Here is a 15,608-nt window from a genome sequence, read left to right as displayed (position 1 = left end):
GGACTGATCGTTTGTCCTCAGTGAGGGGGAGGTCTGGGGGGATGGTGAAAACTCAGCAGGGCTGGGAGCTGGGAGCTGGTGTGGGTGTAGAGCTGGGAGTGGGGTCGGAGCCAGTACCTGGAGTGGGTGTGATGGTGGGGGGAATGGGGGTAGAGTCATGAGCAGGGGTAGTGTTCCCCTCGGGGTTCTGGGGGGTGGGGATAGTGACAGTGGGGTCTGTGGGGGGCGTGTCAGCAGAATGCAGGTGAGTGGCGCTGGTGGGGTCGGACGTCGTGGCAGACACGGCAGTAGGGGTGGCGGAAGTCACTGAGCGTGTGGCATCAGCGATGATGTGAGGGGCGGAAGTGGCTGTGGGAGTAGCCATGATGGGGGCAGAAGTGACATCATCAATCAGCGTGGGGGTGGTAGCTGCATCAGCCGCATGGCTAATGGTGTTTCCGAGGTCAGGGGAATCTTCTGGAATGTTTGAGGAGCGCTGGTTATGGAGGGCTTTTGCCCGAAACGTCGATTTTGCCTGTCCTCGTATTTTGCCTGTCCTCGGATGCTGCCTGAATTGCTGTGCTCTTCCAGCACCACTAATCTAGTCAATCATTACATGTCTGGGGTCATATGTAGGCCAGGTAAAGACCTGGATGTTTGTTTTTAAATAAAAAGTTATAATGGGTCACCATCATTGAGACTAGTTCAATGATTACAATTCCAGATTTATTAATTGCAGTTTAATATTATCAGTATAACATTCAAGGCTATAGGTCAAATGCTGGAAAGTGCAGCCTCGCTGGGCTGAAAGGCCTCTTTTGCTTTGTATGATTCCATATATCATAGTGGAATGTGAACCCATGTATCCAGAACATTAACCTAGGTCTTTAGTTTCCTAGTCCCCTGACATTACCACTATGCTATCATTTCTCCGGCTAATTTATATTGATAAAACTTTATTAATTCCTGTAATGAAATGTATCATAATGCTTTGTAGATAAAGTTATGACATTGCATTGTTCATTGTGTTATAAAGTGTTGTTATAGTGAAATCTAAACAACGTGTTCTGAAGATGGGTCATTTGACTTGAAACATTAACTCTGCTTTATCTCCACGGATGCTGCCAGATCTGCTGAATTTCTCCAGCAATTTCCATTTTTGTTTCAGATTTCCAGCATCTGCAGTTCTTTATTGTATCTACATTATGTGTTGTCCATACAAATAAACTGTTTTAGCTGTGCATTGACATATTTTACATAAAGGCTCTGAAATCCTGATAATCTGAGTTTTCCTTTCCCAATTAAACAATTTGATGTGATTTCACAGTGAGCAAGAGTTCCATTCTATTGGAATTCTACCCTCTATTTTCTTCATCCTATTTTGATTGCCTTCTCCACTGGCCAGTGGAGTGTCTGTGGCAGCTAAAGGCAAATAAGATGTTTCATCAGATTTCCATTTGATCTGCCTCAGAAGGCAGAAATGTATTTCTAGGTTGGCAAGGTTTTATAATCCTTCCAGCTGTTTTGAGTCTGTTGTTTTCTTCTTGGGGATCATTTACTTTTAACCTAACTCTTAACCAAGTTGTTATGTGGGAGAAACTCAAATGGTATTCATCCTTTTCAGACAAAAATGGGGAGGAATTTCTTCTCTCAGTGGGTTGTGAAATTGTGGAATCGTTTGCCCCAGAATGCTATAGAGGCTGGGTCGTTATGCATATTTAAGGCTGAGATCGGCAGTATTTGAATCAGTAAAGGAATCAAGTGTTGTAGGGAAAAGGCATGAAGGTGGAGTTGAGGAGTTTTAGCTCAGCTATGAAAGGCCTGCTTCTGCTCCTTTATCTTATGGTCTTGTAATTCCTCTCTGCTAATGACCTTTGTTTCTTTTGTCAGATACAAAACTTGGCCTAACCTCCTGAAGTAGCGGGTTGAATCTGCAAAGTAGAGCGTCTTCCCCCTAAAAGCTGTGCTTCACCGCAGGGAGAAAGCAATCATAAAGGTTCCTGCAGCTTAAACAATTCCAGGATCTCTGACCCTTTAAGCTGCTGTAGGTCTTTCAATCGACACCTTAACCTTCAATGGTCAAGGTCTCAATCAGAGATGTTTACAATGCCTACACTAATTCAGAATTCTGTTGGACTGTAGCAATCATGAAACAGTGATGCCATTCACACCTGATGGCTCCCCACGGAATATAAAGTTGTGTGAAAGTGTGACTTATACTGAAGACTTACAGAAAAGCTATTGTGACTTGTAAATGCTACAACTAAATGATTCCAATTGTGCTCTTTTTATTCTTAGCTACTCAATGGATTTTGGAGAGTCTCCATTCTCTATTGACCCAATCAGTGGAGAAATTGTTACTACTTCTACTTTGGACAGGGAAATGCAGACAAGTTATACACTGATTGTTCTAGCTACTGACAAAAATCACATGGAGCCATTGTCCAGTTCAACCTTAGTGTTGGTCATAGTAGAGGATGTAAATGATGAGCCACCTGAGTTCCTGAATGATCCATATGTCGCAAATGTCCCTGCAATTCGAAATGAGGGTAAGTTTCTGAAATATACTTCCATATTTATATCAAACAGGACTTTCTTTTTTACCTAATTGCAGTCTTTTATCATTCCTAGTGATGTTACATATGATTTTGCAATATCAATCTCTTCTCAAAAAGTAATTGAGAACGACAACTTGGACTTGAAGAAATAAACATTTTAAGGCTTCTTAAGGGCACAGTTTGAAATGAATGCTAACCCAAGATAGAAATCACAAAGCTAGGTATAAAATGTTTCTTAACGGAGGAGAGAACAGTGAAGAGGCAAAGCAATAAAGGATAGGAATTTCCAAAGATCAGGAACTAGGTGAGTAAATTTGGTGGGTGTGGTGTGGTCAGGGTGCTGGGGTAGGTGAATGCCACAAAAGGTCAGAGGAGGAGGATCAGAGAATTTGGTAGCAGTTTAAGACTAGTGAAAATTACTGAGATTATGGAGGAATTAAAGACAAGGATGCCAATTTTGAATTTGAAACGTGCGTAGATTGAATACTGACCTAGATTAACAAGAATGAGATTGATGGGTGAATAGAATTTGATATGTCAAAGGGTAAGGGACAAATAGGAGAACCAAGCTGTCAGAGTATGAGACGCCAATGACAATGGATGGACTGAGGAGGAAAAAATATTATGTAGGTAGAAGTGTTTAGATTAGATTAGATTACTTACAGTGTGGAAACAGGCCCTTCGGCCCAACAAGTCCACACCGACCCGCCGAAGTGCAACCCACCTAGATCCATTCCCCTACATTTACCCCTTGACCTAACACTACGGGCAATTTAGCATGGCCAATTCACCTGATCTACACATTTTTGGACTGTGGGAGGAAACCAGAGCACCCGTTCTCCCTTTGTGATATCAGATAGTGGGACAAAAGCACAGCTCAAGGCCAAATAGATCTCAAACCATCTGGGAAAGGTGAAACAATAGCCAGGGAAGTTGGCAATCTATGGTGAGGGAATGAGCTCATGGCAACAACCAAAAGCAATGCATCATTGTTCCCAAAGTTTAGCTGAAGGATGTTGGGTTTGTCCAGAAAGGTATGTCAGTCAGAACCTCTGTTAGAATAGAGCCAGTGATTGTCATTGGTCATCAGTGTACATGCAGAAGCTGACCTTCGTAATTTTGAATAACATAATTAAAGGGCATCAAGTAGATGAGGAATAAAAAGGCATAAAATTGAACTCTCTGGATGTGGCAGTTTACAGCTGGGAAGAGAAGCAGTTTTTAAATAGGGTTTTGGCTACAGTGTGACAATTAAGAATGTAGACAAGTGAAAAAAGTTCCACAGGGATGAATAATGGAGAAAAGATATTGCTGGATAAAAAAATGTTTGGTCATATTGGAGGCTATGGAGAAGTCAAGGAGGACTGGTAGAAATGTATTATAACCACAGTCATAGGCAATGTTATTCATAACTTGATATGTGAGCAACAGAAAATTGAAAAGAGAAGTTGTGAAAAAAAAGGCTTCATTAGAAAGGCAACCCATCCTGAACTTTCTGAAAAAGTTGAACTGAATAGCATTGGTTCCTGCATTATCATTTACATCAGTCAGTAATTTCAATTGCTAAGAAATTTGTCTGACGTGATGTTTCTTTTCCTCTCTTACCGTTATAGTGATGAAATCCGAACTCTGTCACCCATCTACTAAAGTTCACGGTGCCAGGGTGAGATTTGATGACTTGAATGTCATTACCAGGTTAAAAGCATATGTTGGTCACCTCCTTCACTCAGAATTTTCATTGGACATTATAACTGAGAAGATTATTTTGAAATTATTCTAAAAAAAACAATTATGAAGAGGTCCAGATTAAAGATTGCAGGAAAAATGTTGTCTACAGATTTTTAGTTCCAACCCACAATCCCTTTTGGGAACTCCAGGTGGTTCCCATAGCTGCCAATGAGTTTGACCTCTCTAAGATAAGCCAGGGCAAGAAACCCCAAAGTTCACAGTCAGATCCCTCTAACATGAGAAATTCTGCTCCTAATCTTGAAATCTTTAGAGCATGACCATTTTGAGTTACAGCAAGTCTCTAAATAATCCAGAAAGGGTTACAGAAGTAACTGACCAAGCCTCAAAGTTTTGGTACGTAGTAAGGGCAGTAGAAATCTCGAATGCAGCAATCATTGAACATTTCGGATGATATGTTTGAAAGTCGAATGATAGCTTATCAATCATTATCTGCAGGAATGTAGGGCAGGGAAATAAACTGATTGTAAAACTGAAACTGATTGTAAAACACATATGAGGGTGTTAGCGGTAAATTTGCCAGACTAGTAATACAGTGCACTAAATAAGTGTTTCAAACACTTGGGTATGAATTCAATGGCTATGTCAGCTGGTGGCAGCACCACCATGGCCACTTCCAGAAGCCTGGTTGGGATTGGACTCCAATCAGGCACTTCCCTTCCTGCTGTTGGAATCCCTAGGGTACTCAGAGTGACAAATAATGGCTACTGCTAGTAGTGTAGGAGGTCATCATCTGAAAAGCCATGGCGGCCCCAGAGTTCAGTTACGTAGAGCAGCCAAGCCAGGGCCAGTCAGACAGGCTCAGGGAGGGTTTGAAGGCAGTGAGTGGAGGTTAGTAGGGGTCGTTGGGGGTGGCCTACCATTTCATCGGCACGGCCTTGTGTGGGGCATTAGGAACCAAATAGGAGGCATCTTTCCCCCGATCCCTTCACAAATTCAGTAGAATAGCAAGGAGAGCATCTAAAGTGTCCTTTACTTAACTATTTAAGGCAATGCTATTGCTCATAGTGTCCAGGGATATGCAGGCTGGGTGGGTAAGCCATAGGAAATGAAGGGTTACGGGGATAGGGTAGAATTGTGGATCTGGGTGAAATGCCCTTTGGAGGGTTGGTGTGGACTTGTTGGATGAATAGCCTGCTTCCACACTGTAGGAATTCTATAAGACTTGGGTCTGGACCCACAGCAAATGTGATTGACTATAGGGATGGACAATAAATGCTGTAATGGTCAGCAATGCCCATGGCCCCAAATAAATAAAAAGAGAGGACAAATCATGTAAGTACAGGATTATTGGAGCCACCCACATGGTTTATGAATATCCTTCCTTCATGGGAGGATGTCCTGTCCTCCTTCAGCCAAGGAAATCTATTGCCTGACCATGTCTGACCTACAAGTGACTTCAGCCGCCATGTTTTTGACCTTTTCATTGCCCTCTAAGCCATCCATTCCAAGGTCAATTAGGATTGGACAATAAATGCAGACCTTGCTAGCAATGCTCACATTTCAATGACAAAAAGTAGCTTTTATGGATATATTTTTAATGAATCACTGTCTTTAACTATTCCCACAGGTTCATTTGTTTACGCCGTAACAGCAAAAGATAGAGATACAGGAATAAATGCTGACCTGAGCTTTTCCTTGTATGGCCCGAATGCAAACAAGTTTGCTATTGATCCAGTTAGGGGTGTGATTTTTGCAAAACAGATATTGAAAGGATTAATGGACATTACAGTAATTGTTAATGTAATTGATGGAGGAGACAATCCAAAAATGGACAGTACAACTCTTACAGTGCGGTTTCAAAGTACCAATGACTTCCCACAATTCTTCGTGGATAACAAAGTGCATGTCTATCCTGAAGATCAAGCAGTCAATACTGTGATTTCTAAGGTCAGTGCCTTTGGCAACGTGAAAGGAAAAATTAGACCTATTCTCTTTTATCTTGTGGCAGGCAACTTTGGAGATGTGTTTCAAATGGACCAACTAACAGGAGAATTGACGATAAAAAACACGTTGGATTTTGAGATTGTAAAATATTACCAGCTCTGGATTGAAGCCAGGAATTCAGGTTCACCACCATTTTCTTCTTATGCCAGAATAGACATAAATATTACAGATGTAAATGATAATTTTCCTGAATTCAAACAGAGTATCTACAGATGTGAAGTATATGAGAATGTTCCAGCCTGTGATGTTTGCAACGTATCTGCAGCTGATTTGGATTCTGGTCTGAATGGATTCATAGAATATAGTATTTTTGCTGGAAATGTTAATGATGCATTTAAGATCAATAGTTCCAGTGGAGTCATAAGAACTGCTCAGATGTTGGATAGAGAACAGATGGCATTATATACTTTAATAGTTAAAGCAAAAGACCAAGGAAGCAACACCAAAACAGGCACGGCAACAGTCATTATTTCTGTCCTTGACAAAAATGACAACGCTCCTCGGTTTTCCCAAATCTTCCTTGCGCATGTTCTTGAAAACGCTCCAGTTGGCTTTACCATTGTACGGATTACAACTACCGATGACGATATTGGTATGAATGCAATTAGTACATACAGTATTCCAGGTAAGACAGCAAGTCTGCCATTTGGCGTGAATCAAAGCACTGGAGATTTGATTGTGACAAGGTTATTGGACAGAGAGACAACAGATTGGTACATTGTACGAATACATGCCAATGATTCAGCATGGGATGTAAACACAGATGTCACCATATTCGTCATTGATACAAATGACAATGTACCACAGTTTACTGAGCCATTTTACAGTTTAACCATTCCAGAACCTAAGGAGAAAGAAATGTTTGTTCTGCAAGTATCTGCCACTGACCCTGATTTGGAAAGCAATGGAAACATTTTCTACATGCTTCAGCCTCCACATGAATTCTTCAGAGTGAATGCAACTACTGGTGAGATTTTCACGAAGCAACTCATTCCATTTAAAATCTTAGATAACCCTAGTGGTGACTGGAACAAAATTAATTTTACTCTAACTGCCTCAGACCTTGGTGAGCCACCGAATCTCAGTGAGACAACTGTAACAATTACTATCATAGCTCGCAATGATCATCCCCCTATATTTTTACCACATAGACAGTTAACTCCAGTTCCTGTGAATTTGGAGTTTGGCACCAAAGTGATTAAACTAACTGCAGTTGATGAAGACTCATATTCAAATGGAGAACTAGAATATTATATCACTGGAAACAATGGTTCATTTCTATTTGGCATTGAGCAAGATAGTGGCTGGATTTTCATTGCAAACTCTTTAGCTTCAAGTCTGAACAAAGTTTTCACTGTATCAATAACAGCACATGATAAAGGCACACCATCCCTTTCTTCTAGTACAATAGTCAACTTTATAGTCACTGAAGAAAATAGATTTGCCCCACAATTTTTCTCACAGCAACTGAGTTATTTCATTCCTGAGGACTGGTCTGCTGGTTCGCTTATAGATAATCTTACTGCCTTTGACAATGACCAAGGGGTAAATGGCCAAATCATGTACTCAATAGTAGCTGGCAATGATGGAGCATATTTTTCTATTGAAAACACAACTGGGTTGCTCACTTTACTTAGAAGTTTGGATTTTGAAATGGATTCTGTTTACATTCTTCAGATTTATGCTGAAGATGGTGGATGGATGTCAAAGACTGGTTCTGTTAATGTTATTATACAAGTCGAAGATGCTAATGACAATCCTCCTGTATTTTGTGACCAGGTATTTTTTGCAACTGTGGCAGAGAACTCACCATGTGGTACTACAGTCTTTAAAGTTAATGCTACAGACAATGACTCTGGAATCCATGCTGAGATAAATTACATTATTGAGGGTGGACATCCTGAATTTTTTATAGATCCACAGTTTGGAATAATTACTGTGCAAGAGATTTTAAATTTTGAGCTGCATCAGTTTTATGAAGTAACGGTCAGAGCATTTAACACTCATGACAGTAGTAAGTTCAGTCTGGCTAAAGTGTATGTTAATGTTACAGGTGTGAATGAATACATCCCTCAATTTGCTAAAACATTGTATAATTTTTCTGTTTCAGAGAATGCACTCAATGGAACTATTGTAGGCTGTGTGACTGCAACTGATTGCGATCTTGGTTTTGATGGCATTGTTAACTATTTACTTATAGGAAAAAGCAAAGAGAGAGGCTTTCAGATCAATATGAACACTGGGGAGGTAGTTGTCTCTGGGAACATGAAACAAAACAGAGGTAGTCATATTCTTCTTCAAGTGCTTGCTAAGAATATTGGAAGCATAAGTGGTTTTGATGTGGATGAAGCACTAATTAATATTACTATTCTCGAAGATAGTAATGCCCTCATTTTTAAATCTGCCATCTATCAGACACATGTGAGAGAAGATTCACTCGTTGGCACTTCAGTCATATCTCTGATGGCTGATAACTCAGGCACCATTCCAGAATGGAAACAGTTTGAGATTCAAATTAAAGATGGAAACAAAAATAATTCATTTTCTGTGAATTCTCAAACAGGTGAAGTGTTTATTGCATCTTCACTTGATAGGGAGACCACGCCATTTTATAACTTGACCATTACTGCTTTTCGTAGAGGGACCAGCCCAGCAACAGGGAATGCACAACTGATGATCATAGTTGATGATGTGAATGACAATGGTCCTATTCTTGTTAGCACTGAAGGATACATAATGGAGAAACAACCGCCTGGTACGCAACTTATTTACCTGAATGCTACGGATCTGGATTCACTCCCCAATCAAGGGCCATTCAGGTACCAGCTAGCAGATAACAGTAATGCCAGTAGTTTTGTTACATTGTCTCCAGCTGGTGTTCTGTCAACGCAGAAAATGATTGAAAGGGAAATCATCAGTGAGTTGTATCTGCCTATAATTGTGCATGATTCTGGAATTCCATCTATGTCTTCAGTGAGTATTTTTCATGTCCTTGTACTAGATCAAAATGAGAACGTTTTTCAGCCGAGAAACCTTTATATTCAAATCAATTATTATGGCAAATATTTCCCTGGTGGAAAGGTAGGTAATGTAATGTCAGAGGATCTGGATGTGCCAAATATATTCAACTGCAGCATAGTAACCAATTCTACCACCCATTTCACGATCACAACAGACACCTGTGAACTGCAATCTGGAAAACAGCTTTCTGAAAAGGACTTCAATCTTACAGTCCGGGCAAACAATGGTTTTCATAGTCCTGTGTCCAGCAATATTTATATAAAATACAAACATTTTAATAATGTCACAATTGACAATAGTGTTCTTCTTCTGGTCAGAGTCTCCATTAGAGAGTTTTTGGACAAAAAGTATTTGCATTTTGTCAAGACTGTCGATGACCTCATAAGCAAAAATAACACAAAACTCTACGTTTTCGGAATGATGCCCATGAGTAGGCATGTCCTCCTGATGGCAGCTATTGAAAAGAACAATGGGCAGACTCTATCTCGAAGTACTTTAATAGACATTTTCACCACTCATGAACAATGGCTGAGAACTCATACTGGAATCACAATTTCTGCAGTTACTTATGATCCATGTGTACAAAATCCTTGTCACCATGATGCTGTCTGTACAAAGCAAATCAGTGTCAATATAGACACTTTACTTCTAGAAAGTTCCTCTGTCAATTTTCTGAGTCACAGTCTAATGGAACCTTTTAACTGTATCTGTCCAAATGGATATATTGGTCAGTTGTGTGAATTGGACATTGATGAATGTCAGGCTGCCCCATGTAGCAGTTATGGAACCTGTCTGAACTATCCAGGAATTTTCTCTTGCCCTTGTCCTGAAGATAAACCTGGTCCCCTTTGTGGAGCAGATAGAAGTGAATGCCAACAAAACCTGTGCCAGAATGGATTGACTTGCCTGAATTTACCTAGAGCCTTTCTATGTAAATGTCCTCCAAGTTATACAGGTAATAATCACAATAACTAAAACTTTTAAAAAGACAACCAAAGCTATTAATATAGAGAATATTTACTGGCTATATTGTGTAATATGTTAAATTTGATTATTAAATATATATTTCCACAATGGTAAGTTCATGCTTTGACCATAATGGAAGTATATTCAAAACTGCTTTTTTGAAATTAAGTGTTTTCATTCTGCTTTCTTGCATGTGTAATGTAATTCTATTGTGATTAATATAGATACGTTACTAATATGTTCAAATACAGACAGTTGTGTTGACTATCTCAGACCACTTCCTCAACCTATATTATATCACATTATGTATTCTTGCCTGAGCACCCTGAAATCCATTATTCAGTTGAAATACTTGAACCCCTGTTTGATTCAGTTATCCTCACAAGTTTATTTATGCAAGGTTAAAAAGTTAAGTTATTACAGATAGATAGTTTTATTTGGCTGTAATGAAAACGAGTTTATTTTTTATGGAATGTGGAATGTCAATTAACAATTTTTTAAAAACTTTTTTTTAATACATCCTACAGTCACTATAGAATCCCCTGACTCTATGAAATGTATATAGTGGTTGATGGGCATGGGAATGCCATCGCTTGATGTGAAGAGGGATGGAGTGTAGCCTGGCATTCCCCATAGCCTGGCATGGGGAATGTTAATAGTCAGAAGGGTGGTGGATGGGAGCATGTGATGGCATCAGGGAGCTTGATGAGCTAGTGGGGGTTGGGAGGGGTGGTGATGTTGAGAAGATGTAATGTTTATTGAACTGGAATGAAGTCCAACAGAATTAGAGCAGATCTTTTAAAGAACTCACCTGCACCCACAGCAGCCCTTGTGGCTCCTCCAACTTAATTCTAGGGACAACAGGCCTCACAGAAGCCTGACCCATCATTCAATAATGAAATTCCTTCTTGTGGGCACTTTCTTCTGAGGCATATTGACTGAGCCATGAAAATTTTCAGACACCCACTAGCCTCACTGAGAATTCCGGATCTAGTGTGTGAGGCCAACTGATTCCTTCTTTATCAAGTTAGACACCATATACACAGGTCAGTCCATTTGACTTTATTCCTTTCTCTGGCCTCAGCCTTTGGCTTATCGCCCAATCACTTTATTGGCATCATCCTGTCTTTCTAAACTTTCACTCCCTTATGTCCTCAGCCTTCAGAAATATCTGAGTTTCTTAATATTCTTGGAAAGTCAATCTGATCAATCATTTTGCCTTCCTAGTCCTAATGTTAGTCAATATTTTCTGTTTAGCCTTACAAGCCATTATCAATCTCTCCTTTAAAAGAAAACTCTTTAAACTCTCTTTCTTCATAAATGCAATTCCCCACTTGAGAAGATAGATCTTTATGTTACTGTTCAGGCACTTGCTATGAATTCTAAAAGAAGTGTTCTGGCTGCCATCCATTTTCTGGGTTTCCTTCCACTTTCTTTCACCCAACTGCTGTAACCCTGAGCAGAAATTCTCAGTATGATGATTAATTGACATGAACTTTTACCTTACATCTCCCACATAGCTGACATGAATGTTTCACAATAATTTTGTAGGATCCAGAATGTTTATTTTCAATATTATATTATCATGAACATGTTAAAGTTATTTTAGAAAAAGTAGACTATATCATGCTACATCAATAATAAAATGAGGTTTTGTTACAGGTAATTTGTGTCAAACTATTGTGAACTACTGTGCAATGTCACATGGTCACTTGAACCATGGATCCTGTGTCAACCTTCCCACTGAATACAATTGTAGCTGCCCATTCGGTAAGTGCTCTCTTACATCACAATTATCTTCTTCTGAATTGTATATTGATGAGTGTAGATGCTATCAAAAGTAACATTATCAGAGAATCACACAGTATGGAGAAAGACCATTCAACCCATTATGTCTCTTCTAGCTCACAGACTAGAATTACTCCAGAAAGCATTTTTCCACTTCCTGCCTGAGAGTGGTGTACATTTTGATTATTCGGAAATGGATACAGAGCCCCCAAACACATTTTCAGTAAAGTGTTCTTTGTTATATCATGTAACATAGTAACACTGGTAATATAGAACTAATTGTTCACCCTTAGCTGTCCTGAAGTCATGAAAAGTCAATCACATAGGGCTGAATATTTTTGGCTAGGTCCTCGTTATGTCGAGTCTCTTGGACGGTGCCTCACCGTGACGTTTTCTTGCTGCATCTTATCAAACTCACTTCATTAATGATCTACCCCAATCCTATAGCATCTTCCTATAAAAGCTTGACACCATCCAGGACAAAGCAGCCCCCTTGATTGCACTGCATCCACAAGCGTCCACTCCCTCCACCACCGATGCTCAATAGCAGCTGTGTGTACTATCGACAAGATGCACTGCAGAAATTCACCAAAGATCCTCAGACAGCACCCTCTAAACACATGACCACTTTCATCTAGAAGGACAAAAGCAGCAGTTATATGGGAACAGTACCACCTTCAAGATCCCCTCCAAGCCAGTCACCATTCTGGCTTGGAAATATATCGCCATTTCTTCACTGTCACTGGGTCAAAATTCCATCCCTAATGGCATTGTGGATCAACCCAGCAGGTGGCCTGCATTGGTTTAAGAAGACAGCGCACAGCCACCTTCTCAAGGGCAATGAGGAATGGGCAATAAATGCTGGCCAGCCAGCCACATCAAATCCCACAAAAAGTGAATAAGTTAAAATTAAAATTGATTTCTACCCCATCTTACCACGCACCATTCCCAGGACAAGTCACTACTCACTGAATATTCCAGAACTCACCAACAATCTGTTGTGCCTGTGTTATCATTAAATGCATAGTGTGAACCCGGACAAGGACCGTCAGTCCAGAGCTGCCCTGAGCAGTTGCTGATGTTTGCCCCAGAGATGGCAGACAGGGGAAAATTGGTACCCCTACTTACGGGCAAGGTCTTGGAAATCCTACTGGACAGGATGGTGCAAACATGGGACTTCCTCTTACCTCAACACCAGCAATAGATGCCATGAGATCAGACCATGCCAGCCTGGTCTGCCTTTGCCACCAGGTTAAAGCAGTATAAGTTCTATGCAGGAATTCCCAGCACTATGGGAGAAAAGTCAATGGCCACTCTGATAGATTAAGTATTGCCATCTTCTGTCTGATACTTCACACTCATTCTCTCTCTGCTCTGTACTCAGCTCCAACAAAGACTCATGTCCTAACACTCTCACTATTGCTTGCAGTATGTCCCTCACCCACTCTCACTCACACCAACCACCAACACTTCTAACCCTGCATACTCTATACTGCCTACTTACATGCTTGGGACATCTACCCACCTGCATCAACAAAACAGCTTTGCCATCTACGTTCATCTCCCAGAATACCTGCCTCTCTCTCATTCTGTGCAGAAAGCCCACAGCAGGACAGAAAAGCTCTTGACAGGTGGTAGGCTGCCCATCCTTTGGCTCCTCTCCTCTTTTGAGGGTAAGTTCCTGACTCTGACTGCCCCGAGCGGGGTCTGGACTGGTATGGGAGGCTCCCATACTTACTGTGCTGGGATCCCCTGAGGAGAAAGTGATCTCCAGCATCTGCAGTCCTCAGAGTCGAGAGTGTGGTGCTGAAAAAGCGCAGGTCAGGCAGCATCTGAGGAGCAGGAGAATCGACTTTTCAGGCATAAGCCCTTCATCAGGAATTCCTGATGAAAGGCTTATCCCCAAAACATTGATTCTCCTGCTCCTCAGATGCTGCCTGACCTGCTGTGCTTTACCAACACTACACTCTCGACTGGGATCCCCTGAGCATAGGCTATCTCCCCAGATTTGACTGAGGACTGCTGACAAATATGACAAGCTTCTGGGCTTTGCAGCTGCGCTAAATGACATGGCAAAACAGCTGTAGTATGCACGTGGTAATCCTGGCTGAGGGGACAAAGAACAAAATGGCAAGACAAGGCAAGGCTGGAATGCTGAGCATCCAGGTAGGCTCAGAGTGAGTGAGTGCTATGGCAGTGAATGAAGAGCCCAGTAATGCAGCCTGGTCCAGTCCGCAAGCTGGGTGTGTGTGACTGAGCACACAGTGACCTTGCTGCAGCATTACAATGAGAATTGCCAGTGCAGCCCAAGGTGTAGCATTGATGTACAAAAGCATCCTGCAATGGATTGGAGATGTGCCATAAGGATTCTTAGAAGATGGCACATGTTGAATGCCAATTCCTTGAATGTGGTGGTATATTTGACTGGTGCCCATGGAGCATCCCCTGAAATATTGGTGCCTAGTGTCATTCAGAGTAAGTAGTGAATCAAATTCACTGGTGCTTTCTCTGATTTCCTTGTTGAGTTTTCCTAACATTGTGTTTGGTGATGGTTTGGTAAGTTGGAAGTCTGAAAATTAAGGGATGAAATGGTGCTGTGAACAAGGCATTTAACAATCATTAATCCTTGCCAATTGGCATCTCACTACTGTTTAGTGAGAATCTCACCTCATCACAGATGAAAAAGCATAAAAGACGGTGCAAGATGCTTCCAGCATTGTGATAGGACTCATCGTACACCCAAAATGTTGCCTTCTCCACCTCCTGATGCTGCCTGGCTTGCTGTGTTCTTCCAGTCTCGTACTTGTCTACTTTGGATTCCAGCATCTGCAGTTTTTGTCTCTTCCTATTCATATGAGCTGGATTTGAACTCTCTAATAATGGGCAAACATCTAACACATTCTTCACCCTATCTGATTTACATCTACTAAAGTTCCTGAGACATTTGATTGATGAACGTATTGAATGTTTGATTGATACTTGAAGTGGTACATCAAGTGAAAGATATATCTACTTAAACTCCATGTTGACCCACTGTTGAACAGCAGTAGATCTATATATTTTGATACAGAGCATTTATTTTATAAGCTTCCAGTCCTGGTACAGTACAGCCCACTCTGTAAACATATTAAGTTGTATTATACAACAGCCAGTTCCATTGTAATATTACTGATAAGAAAATAACATAGAACATAGAACAGTACAGCACAGAACAGGCCCTTCACCCCACGATGTTGTGCCGACCATTGATCCTCATGTTAGGTAAACCTAATGTACGAACTCTCAAATTTCTGTGACAATATGCATGTCCAGCGTCTCTTAAATATCCCCAATGACCTTGCTTCCACAACTGCTGCTGGCAACGCATTCCATGCTCTCACAACTCTCTGTGTAAAGAACCCGCCTCTGACATCCCCTCTATACTTTCCGCCAAACAGCTTAAAACTATGACCCCTCATGTTAACAATTTCTGCCCTGGGAAAAAGTTTCTGGCTATCAACTCTATCTATGCCTCTCATTATCTTGTACACCTCAATTAGGTCCCCTCTCTTCCTTCTTTTTTCCAATGAAAAAAAGTCCAAGCTCAGTCAACCTCTCTTCATA

The 15,608-nt window shown here is 40.9% G+C and overlaps 2 protein-coding genes across 2 annotated transcripts in view; both read left to right on the top strand.

Moving 5' to 3' along the window:
• Positions 1–9,927, top strand: part of LOC122551061 (protocadherin Fat 4) — an 84,100-nt gene extending 74,173 nt beyond the window's left edge. Inside the window, exons 7-9 of the mRNA XM_043692703.1 lie at positions 2,278–2,528; positions 5,854–9,830; positions 9,904–9,927. Of these exons, the coding sequence (XP_043548638.1) occupies positions 2,278–2,528; positions 5,854–9,830; positions 9,904–9,927 (4,252 nt within the window). The remainder of the gene's footprint in view (positions 1–2,277; positions 2,529–5,853; positions 9,831–9,903) is intronic.
• LOC122550779 (protocadherin Fat 4-like) overlaps positions 9,894–15,608 on the top strand; it is a 72,234-nt gene continuing 66,519 nt past the window's right edge. Inside the window, exons 1-2 of the mRNA XM_043692032.1 lie at positions 9,894–10,206; positions 11,880–11,987. Of these exons, the coding sequence (XP_043547967.1) occupies positions 9,939–10,206; positions 11,880–11,987 (376 nt within the window). The 5' untranslated portion in view covers positions 9,894–9,938. The remainder of the gene's footprint in view (positions 10,207–11,879; positions 11,988–15,608) is intronic.

Source organism: Chiloscyllium plagiosum, chromosome 6 (genome assembly GCF_004010195.1).
Source record: "Chiloscyllium plagiosum isolate BGI_BamShark_2017 chromosome 6, ASM401019v2, whole genome shotgun sequence".
NCBI lineage: Eukaryota > Metazoa > Chordata > Chondrichthyes > Orectolobiformes > Hemiscylliidae > Chiloscyllium > Chiloscyllium plagiosum.
Note: the sequence above shows the minus strand (reverse complement) of the source record. Positions and strands in the feature narration are given on the sequence as shown.